General features: G+C 35.8%; 1 protein-coding gene across 2 annotated transcripts; it reads right to left on the bottom strand.

The window, feature by feature from the left end:
* Positions 1-9,936: 9,936 nt before the first annotated feature.
* LOC107740927 (myozenin-2-like) lies at positions 9,937-15,916 on the bottom strand. 2 transcript variants are annotated; one of them, XM_016553482.1, is made up of 4 exons: positions 15,753-15,916; positions 15,542-15,656; positions 11,497-11,680; positions 9,937-10,289 (listed from the first exon to the last, which is right to left on the bottom strand). In XM_016553482.1, exons 1-4 carry the CDS (start codon positions 15,909-15,911, stop codon positions 10,049-10,051), a joined length of 699 nt encoding a protein of 232 aa, XP_016408968.1. In that variant the 5' UTR covers positions 15,912-15,916; the 3' UTR covers positions 9,937-10,048. The 2 variants fall into 2 exon arrangements, with proteins under 2 accessions (XP_016408968.1, XP_016408967.1); XM_016553481.1 differs by lacking the exon at positions 15,542-15,656 and adding an exon at positions 15,081-15,195.
* Between the last annotated feature and the right edge of the window lie 473 nt (positions 15,917-16,389).

The following is a 16,389-nucleotide window of genomic DNA, read 5'->3' as shown; positions in this document are numbered from 1 at the left end:
CATGTTACAACGTGCCCCTCAGCTGTTACAATGTACCCCACCTATGGGGCATGTTGTCACATTTCACTTCCAATTTTTAAGGGTTTTTTAAGAAAAACATATACACTGTAATTATGAAACAAAGCGACATATTTGTACTAGACAAGTGTGAAATTACTGTGGATAAAAAAATTATACTCTGAACCCCATGTGGATTTACACAATTTGAGAAAGTCAAAAAGTGTTACTTTGTGCCCCGCTCTCCCCTATATATATATATATATATATATATATATGACTATAACATCCTGCCCAATGTTGTCCAATGGAACAATGTTTATATTAACGGCAATGAAAACAAATATAGTAAAAGTAGGCTATTTTATCCATTATGTGCAAAAAAAAAAGGGGCTAAAATCACATTACATTCTAGCATTGTAACATTACAATCTAAAAACAAAATTAATACTTTTTCAAGCAGAAGTTACATTCATTAAACTAAAAATGAAAGTAAATGAACCCAAGAGCACAGATTAATTGCACTATATTTTGATTACCCCATTACTGCTATCATAAAATACACTTGTAGGTTTAAAATTCTACATATGACACAATTATTGCGCTTTTATTCTATTGCGCTCCGTCTGTTTGGCACGCATGCGCGCGGCGGCGCTGGTTCACTGAAGTCTGTGGAGTTTAGCGGAGGATCGCGTGCAGAAGGCTCCTGACAGCAAAACGGAAATAATGACTTTATAACATTTACAGATGGAGAATATACCTGTGAAATTGAGTTCATTGAGGAAAACAGCACATCTTAAAGCAGCACTATGTAACTTTTTCTGTGTTCAAAATTTGCAAAATGTATATAATGAGCGAGTACATCATGAATTAATCTTCCAAACCGCGTTTTTGTCTTATTCCGAATCACTACGGTACACTTATAATAAGTACTTATATTTGGACTATTGTAGCCTGGTCACCGCTGCGGAGTAACACATACCTGCGTGAATCGCCATAGACATAAACTTAGAGAAGTAGCTCCGGTTGGAATGTTCTGCCGCGGGATGTGTGCAGTTCTGTTTATTAACCGCTAGAGCGCCAAAAGTTACGTAGTGCTGCTTTAAACCGCGCGAGTATCCTATCTGTCAGCAGCACATGAGTCTGTCAGAGCATCTGACGGGGGAACCGCTTTAAACTAACTATACGTAATGACTGTATCTTACCAGTTATTTTAAAGCCCTTAATATAAGCATGTCTCATGTTTAGGACAAACTGGATTATGCGCTTTCCCCGCAGCAGCTCGATATATCGCACTTTTTGTAGTGGGGCATGTTGTCACACTACAGTAAATGGTGTAAAAAAATTGTCATAGTGGAACCTGGCATTAAAATAGACTAAAACAAGTGAACACTAAATATGAATACTAAAAATAGTAACATACAAAAATGTTTTTTTTCCAACAAATATTGTGGTTAATACATTTATGTTAACAATATCTAAGACAAATTCCTCCAAAAAGAGTGAAAAAAAAATATTGAAATGCATTTACTGTGTATCCAAAAAATGATAACATGCCGAGATACTAGCAACATTCTTTTATTATTACAAGTGCAAAAAAATTAAGGGCTCAGTGCATTTAAAATCCACAACAAACGTTTCGGTCACACAGGACCTCAATGTTCACAATCTTTTGAAACACGTGTAACCACCTCAGTAGTGCCACAAACTGATCACCTCCATGCCATGCCGAGTTGAGGCAGTAATTAAAGCAAAAGGAGACTCTACCAAGTATTGAGTACATGTACAGTAAATTAACATACTTTCCAGAAGGCCAACAATTCATTAAAAATGTTTTTTTTTATTGGTCTTATGGAGTATTCTAATTTGTTGAGATAGTGAGTTGGTGGGTTTTTGTTAAATGTGAGCCAAAATCATCACAATTAAAAGAACCAAAGACTTAAACTACTTCAGTCTGTGTGCATTGAATTTATTTAATACACGAGTTTCACAATTTGAGTTGAATTACTGAAATAAATGAACTTTTCCACGACATTCTAATTTATTGAGATGCACCTGTAGTATACAGTATACACTGAGCAGTATGCAGTAATCTAATATTGTCTTGTGAACATACCCAAAGGGTTCCCCTCATAAAGTTTGATCAGTGCTTATGTATTGTCAGCTTTGGACGTTTAACAGCTTTGTATTATTTATTTATACTCTTCTATCTTGTGATGAAAGCAGTAGTCTGGTGCGATGTGATGTAAGACTGCTGTTATCTGGACACCATCTGTCCAATCCTGTTACATAAAACGATGAGGGAAAAATATTTAACTAGTCCATTACACTGTGCAATGCTGCTTCTCATCTGAGTCATATATCCATTTAATCATTGCTGTCTAAATATCTCTTAATAGGAGGTACATTATGCATGCATTCAGTGATTGACCATTGGGCCGGTGCGCTTGAATGGGCAGATGAAACAGAGTGCAAAAGGAAATCAGCCACATTATTTGAGTGCTCTTAGAGAGGTCACAGTGTATCGGAACGGGACACTCCTTTCCCAAGGAAGTACTTGGAAAGCCCATTTAAGAGACAATGCATTTTCCTTCTGTAAGTCTTTTCCTTTAGTAACATATAATGTTTCCTTCTCTGATATTCAAGGTCTTGAAATGACTTGCAGTCAGTGTGGTGCAAAGTCCCTTATAAGGTTGTTAAGTATCTATATAATGAAAATGTGAGGGTTCTCTGTGTTTGTAAACGTACCCGGGAATAAAAATGGCTTAAAAAGCCTGGATTCAAAGATTAGCGGTTTCCCCACTTTGCAGGACCAAGTGTAAAATGGTAATAAGGACATAGAGAAGATTATAGAAGATCATTAGTTGGTAAATGGAGTGTACATTTTCAGTTTTACAGCAGGAGTTTGAGCCATGGCTTATGAGCATTAATAGTGCTAGTTTCATTACACAGTTCTCATTTTAGAATTATGGCTTAATTATATTTCACGTTTGCATTAGATCATTTGGGCCGTTGCTTTAAAACTGGGTGAGATCCTAAAGGCAGCAGGTCATTAAATAATTGGGCTGGTGGATGTGTGCCATTCCCACCCTGCTGCTATTGATGTGTGCCGAGGCAAAATCAGTTCACACTAGTTCAAACGTGATGCTTTGGTTTGTTTATGACCTTGGTTTGGTAGTGGGTACAAGTACAGTTGCTCTAATGTATGTATACTTGCTGATATTATACACAAAAACTTGTGCATTTGGTCACTCTTATTGAGCTTTAAAGGTGACATATAATGAAAATCTGACTTTTCCAGGTTTTAAGTGCTATAATGAGGTCCCCAGTGCATCTACCAACCAAGGAAACGTGAAAAAGATTAACCCAATCACTTTGTTTTGGGAAGCCTTTTTCTGCAAGCGTCTGAGAAAACGAGCGCGTCTGATTTCGCTCCCTTGGTGATGTGGCAAAGGGATCTCATTATAATATTACCGCCCCTTAATCTGTAAACTTCCACTCAAGGCACCATCATTTTGATTTCGCAAGCGACAACGGTGCACCAACTCTAATGCCATGGCGAAATTTTGAGCAAAACATGCTAACTATATATATATATATATATATATATATATTTATTTATAAAAATAAAAGAAAAATAGAGCTTATTTTTAGGTTCATTCATATTTCTTACTGAGCCCTGCACATGACATGTGGACAAAATATATTTATTGTGAATTACAAATTTGGCCATCAAAAAAAAAAAAAAAAAAAAACCAAGAGACAGCTGCATGTGTATATGTATGGTCAACTTGTCACTGTCACAAAATAAGACCTAACAGGATGATCAGTGCGACCCAGCATATAGCAAAGGGGTCTTCGATCTGAAGGGGTTATTTTGTGATTTGTTTTGTCAGTTGGTTGCATTTCAGAATGATTTACAGAATGAACGGTCAGTTATACAACAACGGCCCAGACAACAGTCATTATTCAGAAACATTTGACAGCAGAATGCAGTGATAGGTTGTACCTGCAAAATGAAAATTTGGGAAAAAAAAAAAAAAAAAAAAAAAACCCTGATTAATCGTTTTCACTGGAGGAAGCATTATTATGGGTTATGGACTCGCATTTTGGCCAGAAGCAATGGTTTGAAGTTAAAAACATCTTGATGGATTAGTTTCTTACAAACACGCAGCTTTTGGCTTCACGAGATGTTAATGAACACTCGCTCACTCTACATAATACAGTGAGCTTTTAATACAGCAATACAATAAGCTTTCAATGAAGCAACTCAACATTCCTTCGTTACTAGTACGAGAAGGCTTGAGCTCAGCTGTTAAACTGTAAACTGGGGATTTGAGTCTGTGGCGGAAGGAAGTAGTTCTGCACAAAAGAGGGTTTTTAAAGACACTCTGTGATTAATCGTTTTCACTGGAGGAAGCATTATTATGGGTTATGGACTCGCATTTTGGCCAGAAGCAATGGTTTGAAGTTAAAAACATCTTGATGGATTAGTTTCTTACAAACACGCAGCTTTTGGCTTCACGAGATGTTAATGAACACTCGCTCACTCTACATAATACAGTGAGCTTTTAATACAGCAATACAATAAGCTTTCAATGAAGCAACTCAACATTCCTTCGTTACTAGTACGAGAAGGCTTGAGCTCAGCTGTTAAACTGTAAACTGGGGATTTGAGTCTGTGGCGGAAGGAAGTAGTTCTGCACAAAAGAGGGTTTTTAAAGACACTCTGTTGTTGTTTCTTAATTATTTACACACTCGTGCCGTTGAACTGTTGTATTAATGCAATATCACACACTCGTAGCCATGCGATATGGCTGTATATCAGCATGCTGTGATTACCTTATACAGCTGAATCACAGCCTTAGTGATATACAGCCATATCCCACTGCTACTCGTGTGATATTGCTCATATACACAGTATGTATATATATATATATATATATATATATAATAAAAGATAAATAGGCCTAGAGCTTATTTTTAGGAACATTAATATTTCTTACTGAGCCCTGCATGACGTGGACAAAATATGTTTATTGTTAATTAAGAATTTGTTCCCTCATTTTAGTTAAAACATGAGTACATATTCATCAAATTTCCATTTATGGGTGAATTATTCCTTTAATCACCCTGTCAGGTTTATGTACAGCGTAACAGGTTATCGACCTACTATCAATCAGTTTCCAACCTGAAAATTATAGTGCTTTTTCACAAGGTTTTTAATTAATTAATTATTTAATTAAGTATCTGCTAAGAACATTTAAATGTGCAGTTGGTGACCAACGGCCCTTTTTCACAAACTGTGACGACACATTTCCACAGTTATTAAAGGTCCCCTGAAATGCTTAGAAACACGCAGCGTTACTCTTGACAGGGTATGCCAGCCACAATCTCATCCATATTGCTATAAAATATAGCATTCTGTGTAGAATTCAAATAGCTCCGATACATTTTGTGGTCTGCGCCGACTCGCGCATGTGATCCGCTCCGTGCTATCGTGTCTCTGGACCGGAGCAGAGTGGTTAGCGTGACACAGCACGAAACCAGACTTCTTTTTTTCCTCAATAGAAAGCATATTTAAACAGTTTGAATCGTTCCCTGTCCCCTATATAGTGCTCTACGTGCCATTCACTGTACAGAAAATACTAATTCTGTGGACAAGTGACCGATTTCAGCCGCGGCTTCAGCGTCTATTTTATAGTGAAGGGGGCGGGCGCTTCGGATTCTAGAGAGCATTTGATTGGACAGAAAGTTTGATGAGAAGCGGAAATACGATGTGACGTCAAAAAAACCGTTTTGGCGGAAGTGACGAACTGCAAGCTTTGAATGCTTATATCTTCTAATTGCGAATTTTGTCACTGTTTTGGAGCACACTGCCTTATAGATAACCTTAAGACTAACATATTGATACTAACACCCAAAAAACTTTAATTTTGATTTCATGGGAACTTTAACATTGTAAATCTTGCAAAGTTTTTTTTTAATGTATATTAAAAAGTATACTTTTTTGTTATATTACCTCGGTATCAAATTACAGAAAAGTATTTAGCGCTGCTGTGTGAGTGTTTCGGGGAATTATGGTAAATTTGACTTCTGTCTTCTGACCAATACAATCAATCTCGTGATATTTGTTTTCATTTTTGGGAAAGTCATATAAACGGTTTTGTGGATTTTTTCTTTTGCTATTGGAGTAATGCAAAATGATGTTAGCTGTAGTTTCCATTCACCACTTTAGGCATTTACCCAACCTTGATGACTTCTGCTTCTGAGAACCCCGGAAATGTGAAAAGAGTGCAGTACAGTATGGAGTTTTTTTTACATTAAAATTAGATTGTAGTCTTTTATTTTAGAAATAATACATGATGCACAGATCTATCTGCTTAATTAAAGACATAAATCTGAGCAGTATAACATTGAGTTTAGTCCTTATAGCTAACTGAGTGTGGAGGCAAACAGAAGCTGCTGGAAAAAAGCCAACCAATTAGCCTCAGCCTGAGTCAGAAAAAAACATGCTGATGTTCAGTTGCTTGCCTTTGTGTGTCTGCTGCTGCAGATTCAGATGATTTAACTGGATAATAAATGATGCACTGCATGGGTGACACGCGTGCTCACCTTTACACAGTCTACATAAATGCTGAAGCAGAGCTGTGGGTTGAAAATGTGCACCGTGGCAGATGCTGCTATTAAAAACAGAGAGATAAAGACATGATAAGGACACATCCACCAAAGATTCAGATTAATGGTTGACAATTGGATTTTTCAGTATTTGATCTGATCACATTTTGATCTGATTACAAAAAATGAAGGCAATCTCATTACCATAAAATAATAATAAAAACAAAATATTACAAATATAATAATAATAATAATAAAATATAAAAATTGAATAAAATATTCAAACTTGTTCTCATAACCATGTCAATAAATGTGAATGTCCTACAATTATGCTAAAAAATGACATGGTGTTTCAAATGGCATTCTCATTACTGTATAATGACATTATTTTTAAATTAAATAAAATTGGAATTATTCATAATTGTCATAAAAATAATGCCACCATTCAAGAAATTAAAGAAGTCATGGCAAGAAATTCCCATGACCTATTTATTTATTTATTGCCTCATTTTAATTAAATCGTGGCCATTAAAAAAAATGTTTAATTGTTTTCACCGGAGGAAGCAATATTACTGGGTTATGGACTTGCTTTTTGGCCAGAGGCGATGGTTTTGAAGTTAAAAACATCTTGATGGATTTGTTTCTTACAAACACACAGCTTTTGTGTGTGGATTACTTGTGGATTATTGTGATGTTTTTATCAGCTGTTTGGACTCTCATTCTGACGGCACCCATTCACTGCAGAGGATCCATTGGTGAGCAAGTGTTGCAATGCTACTTTTCTCCAAATCTTTTCTGATGAAGAAATAAATTCATTTACATCTCGGAAGGTCTGGGTCTACATTGTCAGTAGTTTTTCATTTTTGAGTGAACTATTCCTTTAAGACCCTGATGTAAAAAAAAGGGTCTTGTATCCCTCAGAAGGGGTTTATTTTGTCATAATGACAGGCTGAATATACACCATCCTGCTTATTACACAGCTACTTAACACATAAATAAACAATGTAGACACAGAATGTTGATGTGTATTTAAATTATTTTATTATGTGTGTGAACTAGTGCCGCACATAAGAAATAGGTTTCGAGGACAAGGGTCAATTATTCAAAAATATTTGACCACAGAAATCGCGGTCAATCAGTCAGAGTCAAGTATCCCAGAGAGCACTGTAGGCGATGAAAACATGGCAAAGCTGCTTCTTTTTCAACTAATTTTCCCTTTTATTCCATTGCATCTGTTTTATGTTGAGTACAGACGCAGGCTGAAGTTGAGCGGTGACGGATGTGAGCCGTGCCCATCAGCGACTGTCTGATCGAATGCAAGAGACAGCAGCTTTACTAAAGCCAAGGGACTCATCACTCATCTCAGCTGCGTCAGGAAAACAGATTCAATTTGTCGGCCCTGGAGACTCTAACCTTGATAGTGAAAAAACTGACACAAGCATACAGTAGGCATGCACTGCTGGATTATATTCGACTTCTATAGTGCATTTTGAAAATATGTTTGTTACGGCCCATAACCATTTTAAGGCTCGGTCATTCAAACACTTAAATAAAGGACACAGGCCGAACATATTAACAAGAATCACAACACCTGATGTGAATTTCAAGACGCCTCTATTTAATTAGTTTACAAAGTTCAACTCACACATCCAGAAAATAATGTGCAACAATTCACAAAGAATATTTATGAACATAATCTAATACATAATACCATTTAATGCCAAAAAGCTACATTTGAAGTTTGTTAAAATAGAAACATAAGCTCATTGAACTTTATGTTTATTCAATAATTTAATTAAATGTTGATGTCAGCTCTTTATAAATACATATTTACAGGTTTGTATGGGCATAATGGCAAGCTCTTCTAGTCTTTGGGCTACATTAGCTTAGTGAAATGGTATTAGATCAACATCAGGAGACACTTCCAATAATCCAAACAACAGAAATCAATCACTATACCATATAATAGCCTCACGCGAGTGTCTAACATTTTCAGTATGCTACATTTGCTGTGTACACTCTCAGAAATAAAGGTACAAAAACTGGGGCAGTACCTTTTTAAACGGTACTAATATGTATCTTTGAGGTACTAATATTCACCTTTAGGGTAAAATAAGGCACGCAGGTGTATCTTTTGAAAGGGTACCACCCTAGTGACAGCTTTTGTACCTCAGGTTTTTAATGCAAGTCTCTTATGCTCATCAAGGCTGTATATGTATCTGATAAAAAATAAAGTAAAAACAGTAATACAGTGAAATATTTTTAGAATTTAAAAGAACTGTTTTTTATTTGAATATACTTTAAAATGTAATTTATTCCTTTGATGCAAAACTGAATTTTCAGCATCATTATCAATGTTGAAAGGACAATTGTCCTTCTTCATATTTTTGTGGAAACCATGATACTTTTTTTTGGGGATTCTTTAAGATAGATAGAATTTTCTATGACAGTATTTAATGCATCCTTCTTTCTTTCTTTCTTTCTTTCTTTCTTTCTTTCTTTCTTTCTCTTACATTTTTTGAACTGTATAATGGCTTGCACAAAAATATTAAGCAGCACAACTGTTTTCAACATTGATAATAATCAAAAATATTTCTCGAACATCGAATCATCATATTAGAATGATTTCTGAAGAATCATGTGGCACTGAAGACTGGAGTAATGATGCTGAAAATGCAGCTTTGCATCACATTTTACAATAAAATGCAATAGAAAAGAGTTCTTTTAAATTGCAAATTTCTAAATATCACTGTTTTTACTATATTTCTGATCAAATAAATGCATCCTTGCTTCTTTCAAAAACATTAGGAATCTTAATTAGTCCAAACATTTAACCAGTAATGTATATTCCAGTGACAATCAAGCTCCCAATGATAAGGATAACACTCAGAGTTCATCTGACTCGGGGATAATTGTGGAAGACATGGATGAAATGGGCTCAAGGGGGATGCTGGGAAGCATCAGAGGGCCGCTGTCAGCCACCCAGCCCGAGGCCGTTCTGTTGAAGGTGGGCCGTTTGACCACGGCGGGTGCTGCGGCCATGGGACTTGGGAGGCCGGTGTTCACATCCAAAGGTTTAACAGGGACTTTAGGTGTCTTGCCAAAACCGCCGAATGGAAATTGATAATAATCAAAAATATTTCTCGAACATCGAATCATCATATTAGAATGATTTCTGAAGAATCATGTGGCACTGAAGACTGGAGTAATGATGCTGAAAATGCAGCTTTGCATCACATTTTACAATAAAATGCAATAGAAAAGAGTTCTTTTAAATTGCAAATTTCTAAATATCACTGTTTTTACTATATTTCTGATCAAATAAATGCATCCTTGCTTCTTTCAAAAACATTAGGAATCTTAATTAGTCCAAACATTTAACCAGTAATGTATATTCCAGTGACAATCAAGCTCCCAATGATAAGGATAACACTCAGAGTTCATCTGACTCGGGGATAATTGTGGAAGACATGGATGAAATGGGCTCAAGGGGGATGCTGGGAAGCATCAGAGGGCCGCTGTCAGCCACCCAGCCCGAGGCCGTTCTGTTGAAGGTGGGCCGTTTGACCACGGCGGGTGCTGCGGCCATGGGACTTGGGAGGCCGGGGTTCACATCCAAAGGTTTAACAGGGACTTTAGGTGTCTTGCCGAAACCGCCGAATGGAATAGCCACCCTTCAATCAGAGGAGTGACAGTACATGAGTTCCTATGGTTTTATTAGACAACACAACAAAAACAATCTTACAGCAAATGGGGTGGCATATAATTCAAAACCCAACATTTTAGATAAAGGTGTCTTACTGAATGACTCTAAATCAAATACTGCTGGATAGCATCTTTTTGCTCATAAAACATGTTCTTATGTACAGTAGAGGAAGGTTTCCACAATTTGGCAAATATTCTTCAAAGTCAACATGAAACAGCATTTATAAACCATTTTACTTTGTATCATATGCTGCAGGATGTTCAAAGAGAAAAAGGGCCTATTATTATTTTATATTAGATATTAGAAATTGATGAAAAGTGGGCATTACATAACAGAATGGAGTGTAATAGTCTAAACATGATCTGCAGCAGTGTTGTTATTGTTAACTAAAAGTAATAAAAAAATTGTAATTGTAATATAAACTTATAAAAAATAGTTTCAAATATAAATATTAGATGGAAAATGGAAGCTTGCAGAGATTAAAAAATAAAAATGTGTCCTTTGCAACTAACTGAAATACAAAAAAAATACAAAAATGGCTCAAATTGAAATATAAATAAATTTGGGATAAATAGAAATATTAAAATAATAATAATAATAAAATGACAAAATAACAAAAATACTAAAACTGAAACTGAAATGAAAACTGAAAATATTTATATATATGTGACCCTGGAGCACAAAACCAGTCTTAAGTCGCTGGGGTATATTTGTAGCAATAGCCAAAAATACATTGTATGGGTCAAAATTATTGATTTTTCTTTTATGCCAAAAATCATTAGGATATTAAGTAAAGATCATGTTCCATGAAGATATTTTGTAAATTTCCTACCGTAAATAAATATATCATAACTTTTTTTTGCACCCTCAGATTCCAGATTTTCAAATAGTTGTATCTCGGCCAAATATTGTCCTAACAAACCATACATCAACGGAAAGCTTATTTATTCAGCTTTGATGATGTATAAATCTCAATTTAGAAAAATTGACCCTTATGACTGGTTTTGTGGTCCAGGGTCACAAATAGTAATTCAAATATAAATATTAATATTAATAAATGCTCTATAAATAATACTAAAAATACAGGTACTGGATTTTTTTAAATAAATATGCATGGAAGATTTAAACACGGTTATTTAAAGAAGCAGCTATATTTGCTCTATTTTTTTTCTTACCTGTTGAAGCTCTTGTATTGAGGAATCTCTTGTCTGGTTTGGGGTTCAGGCATGCGGGCGACCAGCGTTTCGGCCAGAGAGGGGTCACTAATGAGGGCCTGTTCCCAGGGCGACTGGTAGGATCTGGGCATTGCTGTACAGTTGAACTTCTCTGCTGGAACATCCTTCAAGGGACCACCGTAACCTATTGAACGCATGAAAAAAAAGATTTATTATATGACGTGCACATGAACCAAAAACCCTTGTGAAAAAGAAGTACACTTTAGAATGCTTTTAAAAAAAGACGTTTTCACAGAAATAATAGATATTTTAAAAAAACAGACTTAAGTGTGAACTGAATATAATATTTTCAGACACTTGCATGTCATTCGTAATTAATTGAAAATTTATTATAGTTTAAATGTATATTAAATGCAATTAGCTGAACTTTGCTTTTTGACCCACTTACATTGGACTAAAGTACATTGTTATATGTAATGTCATAATTTTATTGTCTTTGAAATATGGTTAAAGTGTACTGCTGAATGTACTGACAAGCATATATATATTAAAATATATTTTAATGTCATTTCTACTGATGTAATGTAACATCAATAGCATTAAAAATAAATAATAAAATAAATAAAATTGATAAAAAATAAAATCCAGTACTTTACATGTTCTTATATGTTCGTCAAAACACATAAAAATAAGTGTACTTCTTTAAAGCATGACAAAGGTAAAGTTTTAAATTTGACTATTGCAAAGTGAACGAAAATTACACTTTTTAAATTTAAAAATTTTGGTAACACTTTTTAGGGATCAATTCTCACTATTAATAACTAGTTGCTTATTAGCAAGCCAAGTACTAGCTTATTGGCTGAACCTAAATTTAACAATTACCTTACTAACTAATAAGCACTAATAAACTTTTAATAGGGTACCCAAACTAAAGTGTGACCAAATTCATAATACAAAAAATAGAAAAATTGTCTTAACAATGAAAAATAAATAAATAAATACTAACACACACACGCACGCACGCACGCACACTCACACACACGCACACACACGCACACACACACTCACACACACACACACACACACACACACAAAGTATTCACTTTAAGTACACTTACGTATTTTTTTCTATTTCATTGATATTATATTATCTGCAAGTACATTCTTTTAAAATATATTTTGAAGGTTTGAAGTATACAACAAGTGCACATTTAATACAATTAAGCACACTTCTTTTTCACAAGGGATCATTTTACATGACTTGAATAACAAAAATGCTGATAAACAGAACGAAAAACACAATTAGGAATGAAATGATAGTCTGCTAAAAACAACTGCAAAATAATCGGCGGTAAGAACTGCTCAAGTATAAGATCAGGACAAAGCACATGTTTGGAAATGAAAAATGAGCATTAGCAGAGGGAATACAGAGAGATGCCTATAGGTCAAGGACACACATGGCCTGCTTTGCATGGTCTAGAAACACGCTATATCACTGTTTATGCATAATTTTCATTGTTTTGTGAGCTATCCCTTTTTTGTGAGCGTTACCAGTGCAGCTCACTGTTTATGGCATTGATCCCATTTGTTTGCATTGCTAGTGAAGCATAAAAGAAATTAGAAACTAAGAAAAAGAAGTGAAAGGCTTCACAAGGTCCTAAAACATGCTGTGGAGGAATACAGGGTGACCCTTCAAAATGAGTATCCCTCAAACCGCTGTTCACTGGCAGGGCCAGCAAGCCCAAAACAAGAGTTACGTAATGTGGGTGTTCTGTCACATATCAGCCTCACGTTGAGGACAGTCTCCTTCCTGGGTTTATCGGCCTCAAGGAATCAGCACAAAACGCATGAGCTTCAGCGCTCAGGGTCTGGGCAGTTCAACGGGCCTCAGAGAAACTTTCAGAACAGCAGGGGAAATTCGTTTTTAGACACTGTTTTCATGGGGCAGTGCACTGACACATCAAGACACTGATGAGCTATGAAAAATTCTCATTAGGAGGCAGTTTAGGCTTGCTGACTAGTGACACAGAAAAAGTAATTGGCTATTAGAAGGATAAAAAAATGTCTAAAGATGGTGTTATTTCAGCCTTGTCAAAAATTCAGTTTTGGTTTAACATTAAACAATTTTTACAAATGAAATAAAATAATTTATAATAATGTATAATATAAGAAAATATAATTAAAATATAAAAAACAAAACAAAACAAAACAAAACAAAACAAAACAAAACAAAACTGCATAGCGTGATACCAGTGGCTTCTATCTCTCACACTGTGGGACTTCATCTGATTTTAATCTTGTTTATTTACTATCAAAAATTCAACTGCTGGTTTTGTATCTTCCCCTCCCCATCCAAATGAGGTCTCAAAGTCACTAAAATAGCAGGACACACTGTAAATATGTGTTCATCCACCGATGATGAGGAAGGGTGGCTGAGCCCCAAGGCTAGATGAGGCCATGGGAGTTATAAGGATAGGATCTGCTTAAGATGTTATCGTGGTCAGCTGCTGCTCTGTGCCATCACTTAAATGACACAGGAAACACCTAACACACTTCCTGTTTGGGCACTACGGCCACCGTTCACACAGGAATTACATGCTCAAGATGTAGAATATGTAGTTTACAGCATGTAGCACAAACCCAAAAATTGTTAATGCTATATATAATTTCTTAATTGAAATAATGTATATAAAAAAACAAACAAACTAACAGTGTATTAATATTTCAAATAAAAACCATGAATGGTCCACAGGGGAGAAGAAGTTAGAAAATAATAAAAAGGTGGAATTTGGGATGAAATTTGTCGCCCACCAGATTTGTATTTTCTGTTACATATATACATATATTCTGTTTTTTTAACAACTGAACACCATATACTTTTAGTACTACATATGAGTAGTTTTGTCTAATTATCTGAGTTTTGAAACTTGGTTGTTGCTTGGTTTTGAAAATTGGTTGTTACGTAACAAATAATCAGCTGTAACACATAGCTGGTTTTATTTTTTTTAGTACTTCTCTTGGGTTTAACACCTTTTTTCTCTCCTAAAAAAAAAAAAAAAATCAATTGTTACAACAAAATTCTTGTCACTTGACATTAAATGTGAAACAATTTTAGTGCAATTTATTCTATAATAATGTTTACAGTTTATTAAAACCCTTTATTATTATTGCTAAATATTTACTTTTAACATCACCTATAAACTGTAATAATAATAACAATTATTATTAATATTATATTTTTTTAAAAGAAGCATTTTCATCCTCAGAATGTCCTGTGGTCTATGTGTACTAAGTTTTGTTAAGTTTGGGCTTTGCATTGAGCAAATACAGGTCAGAGTCAAAATGGTCTAAGGCAGACCATTGCCGTTATAGCTTCCTCAAAAGTATTTTGATAACCTTCATCAGGGTCTTGATCTAGTGTCCCATGTGGGGATTTGAAACCGTCCCACCAGGTTTGAGATCTCTATATGGTCTCTGTCACCCAGACATTTTAGGGCAGAAAAATGACAATTGGCAAAACAGTACAAATGCAGCGCTTGGACCGCTAAAAACATGATAGTATCAAGAAATTGCTGTGGACTAACCTGGGGCAATAGTCTCAGGGTTGAATGTATTTGGTACCTGGTCATCTCCAAGACAGCGTTCATTATTTAAAATGTTTGTCGTTTTAGCACTTGGGCCCAGAGAAATGGCATCAATCTGAGAAAAGAAAAAATGGAATGCTCAGAATGTCCTGTGGTCTATGTGTACTAAGTTTTGTTAAGTTTGTGCTTTGCATTGAGCAAATACAGGTCAGAGTCAAAATGGTCTGAGGCAGACCATTGCCCTTATAGCTTCCTCAAAAGTATTTTGATAACCTTCATCAGGGTCTTGATCTAGTGTCCCATGTGGGGATTTGAAACCGTCCCACCAGGTTTGAGATCTCTATATGGTCTCTGTCACCCAGACATTTTAGGGCAGAAAAATGACAATTGGCAAAACAGTACAAATGCAGCGCTTGGACCGCTAAAAACATGATAGTATCAAGAAATTGCTGTGGACTAACCTGGGGCAATAGTCTCAGGGTTGAGTGTATTTGGTACCTGGTCATCTCCAAGACAGCGTTCATTATTTAAAATGTTTATCGTTTTAGCACTTGGGCCCAGAGAAATGGCATCAATCTGAGAGAAGAAAAAATGGAATGATCACTCCATGGAGCATTTGTGGTTATCTGGATTGTATATGAACCACACACATGTGTAACAAATGACACTCACATTGTGCTGTGTGTTGGCTTCATTCTGAATACTTTCAAAGGTGTATTTCTCTGAGCGCATCTGACGCATCTTGAACAGACGGGAGCCCCTGTTTGATGCTAAGGAAAGTTCCTCCAACATGATCTCCTTCGGTGCGCTAACTTTCCTCCCTAGATCCATCTCTGGTTCTGTGGAAAAGAGTAAAGAGTAAGTTTAAAGGTGACATATCATGAAAATCTGACTTTTCCAGGTTTTAAGTGCTATAATCAGGTCCCCGGTGCATCTACCAACCAAGGAAACGTGAAAAAGATTAACCCAATCACTTTGTTTTGGGAAGCCTTTTTCTGCAAGCTTCTGAGAAAACGAGCGCGTCTGATTTCGCTCCCTTGGTGACGTGGCAAAGGGATCTCATTATAATATTACCGCCCCTTAATCTGTAAGTTCCCCCCCACGGCGCCGTCATTTGATTTCGCAAGCGACAACGGTGTACCAGCTCTAATGCCATGGCGAAAGTTTGAGCAAAACATGCTAACTGTTCTGTCTTTGGCTGCACAGACGAGCACAGAACACTATTTACAGTCCCAGCCTCAGAGGAGACAAGAGAGCAGTGAATTAGATTTATTTACTGTATATTGCTGCTGCCACACAGATCTAAAAT

This window comes from Sinocyclocheilus rhinocerous, unplaced genomic scaffold (assembly GCF_001515625.1).
Source record: "Sinocyclocheilus rhinocerous isolate Xijiao unplaced genomic scaffold, SAMN03320098_v1.1 scaffold1728, whole genome shotgun sequence".
NCBI classification, from domain to species: Eukaryota; Metazoa; Chordata; class Actinopteri; order Cypriniformes; family Cyprinidae; genus Sinocyclocheilus; species Sinocyclocheilus rhinocerous.
This window is presented reverse-complemented; position numbering and strand designations above follow the sequence as displayed.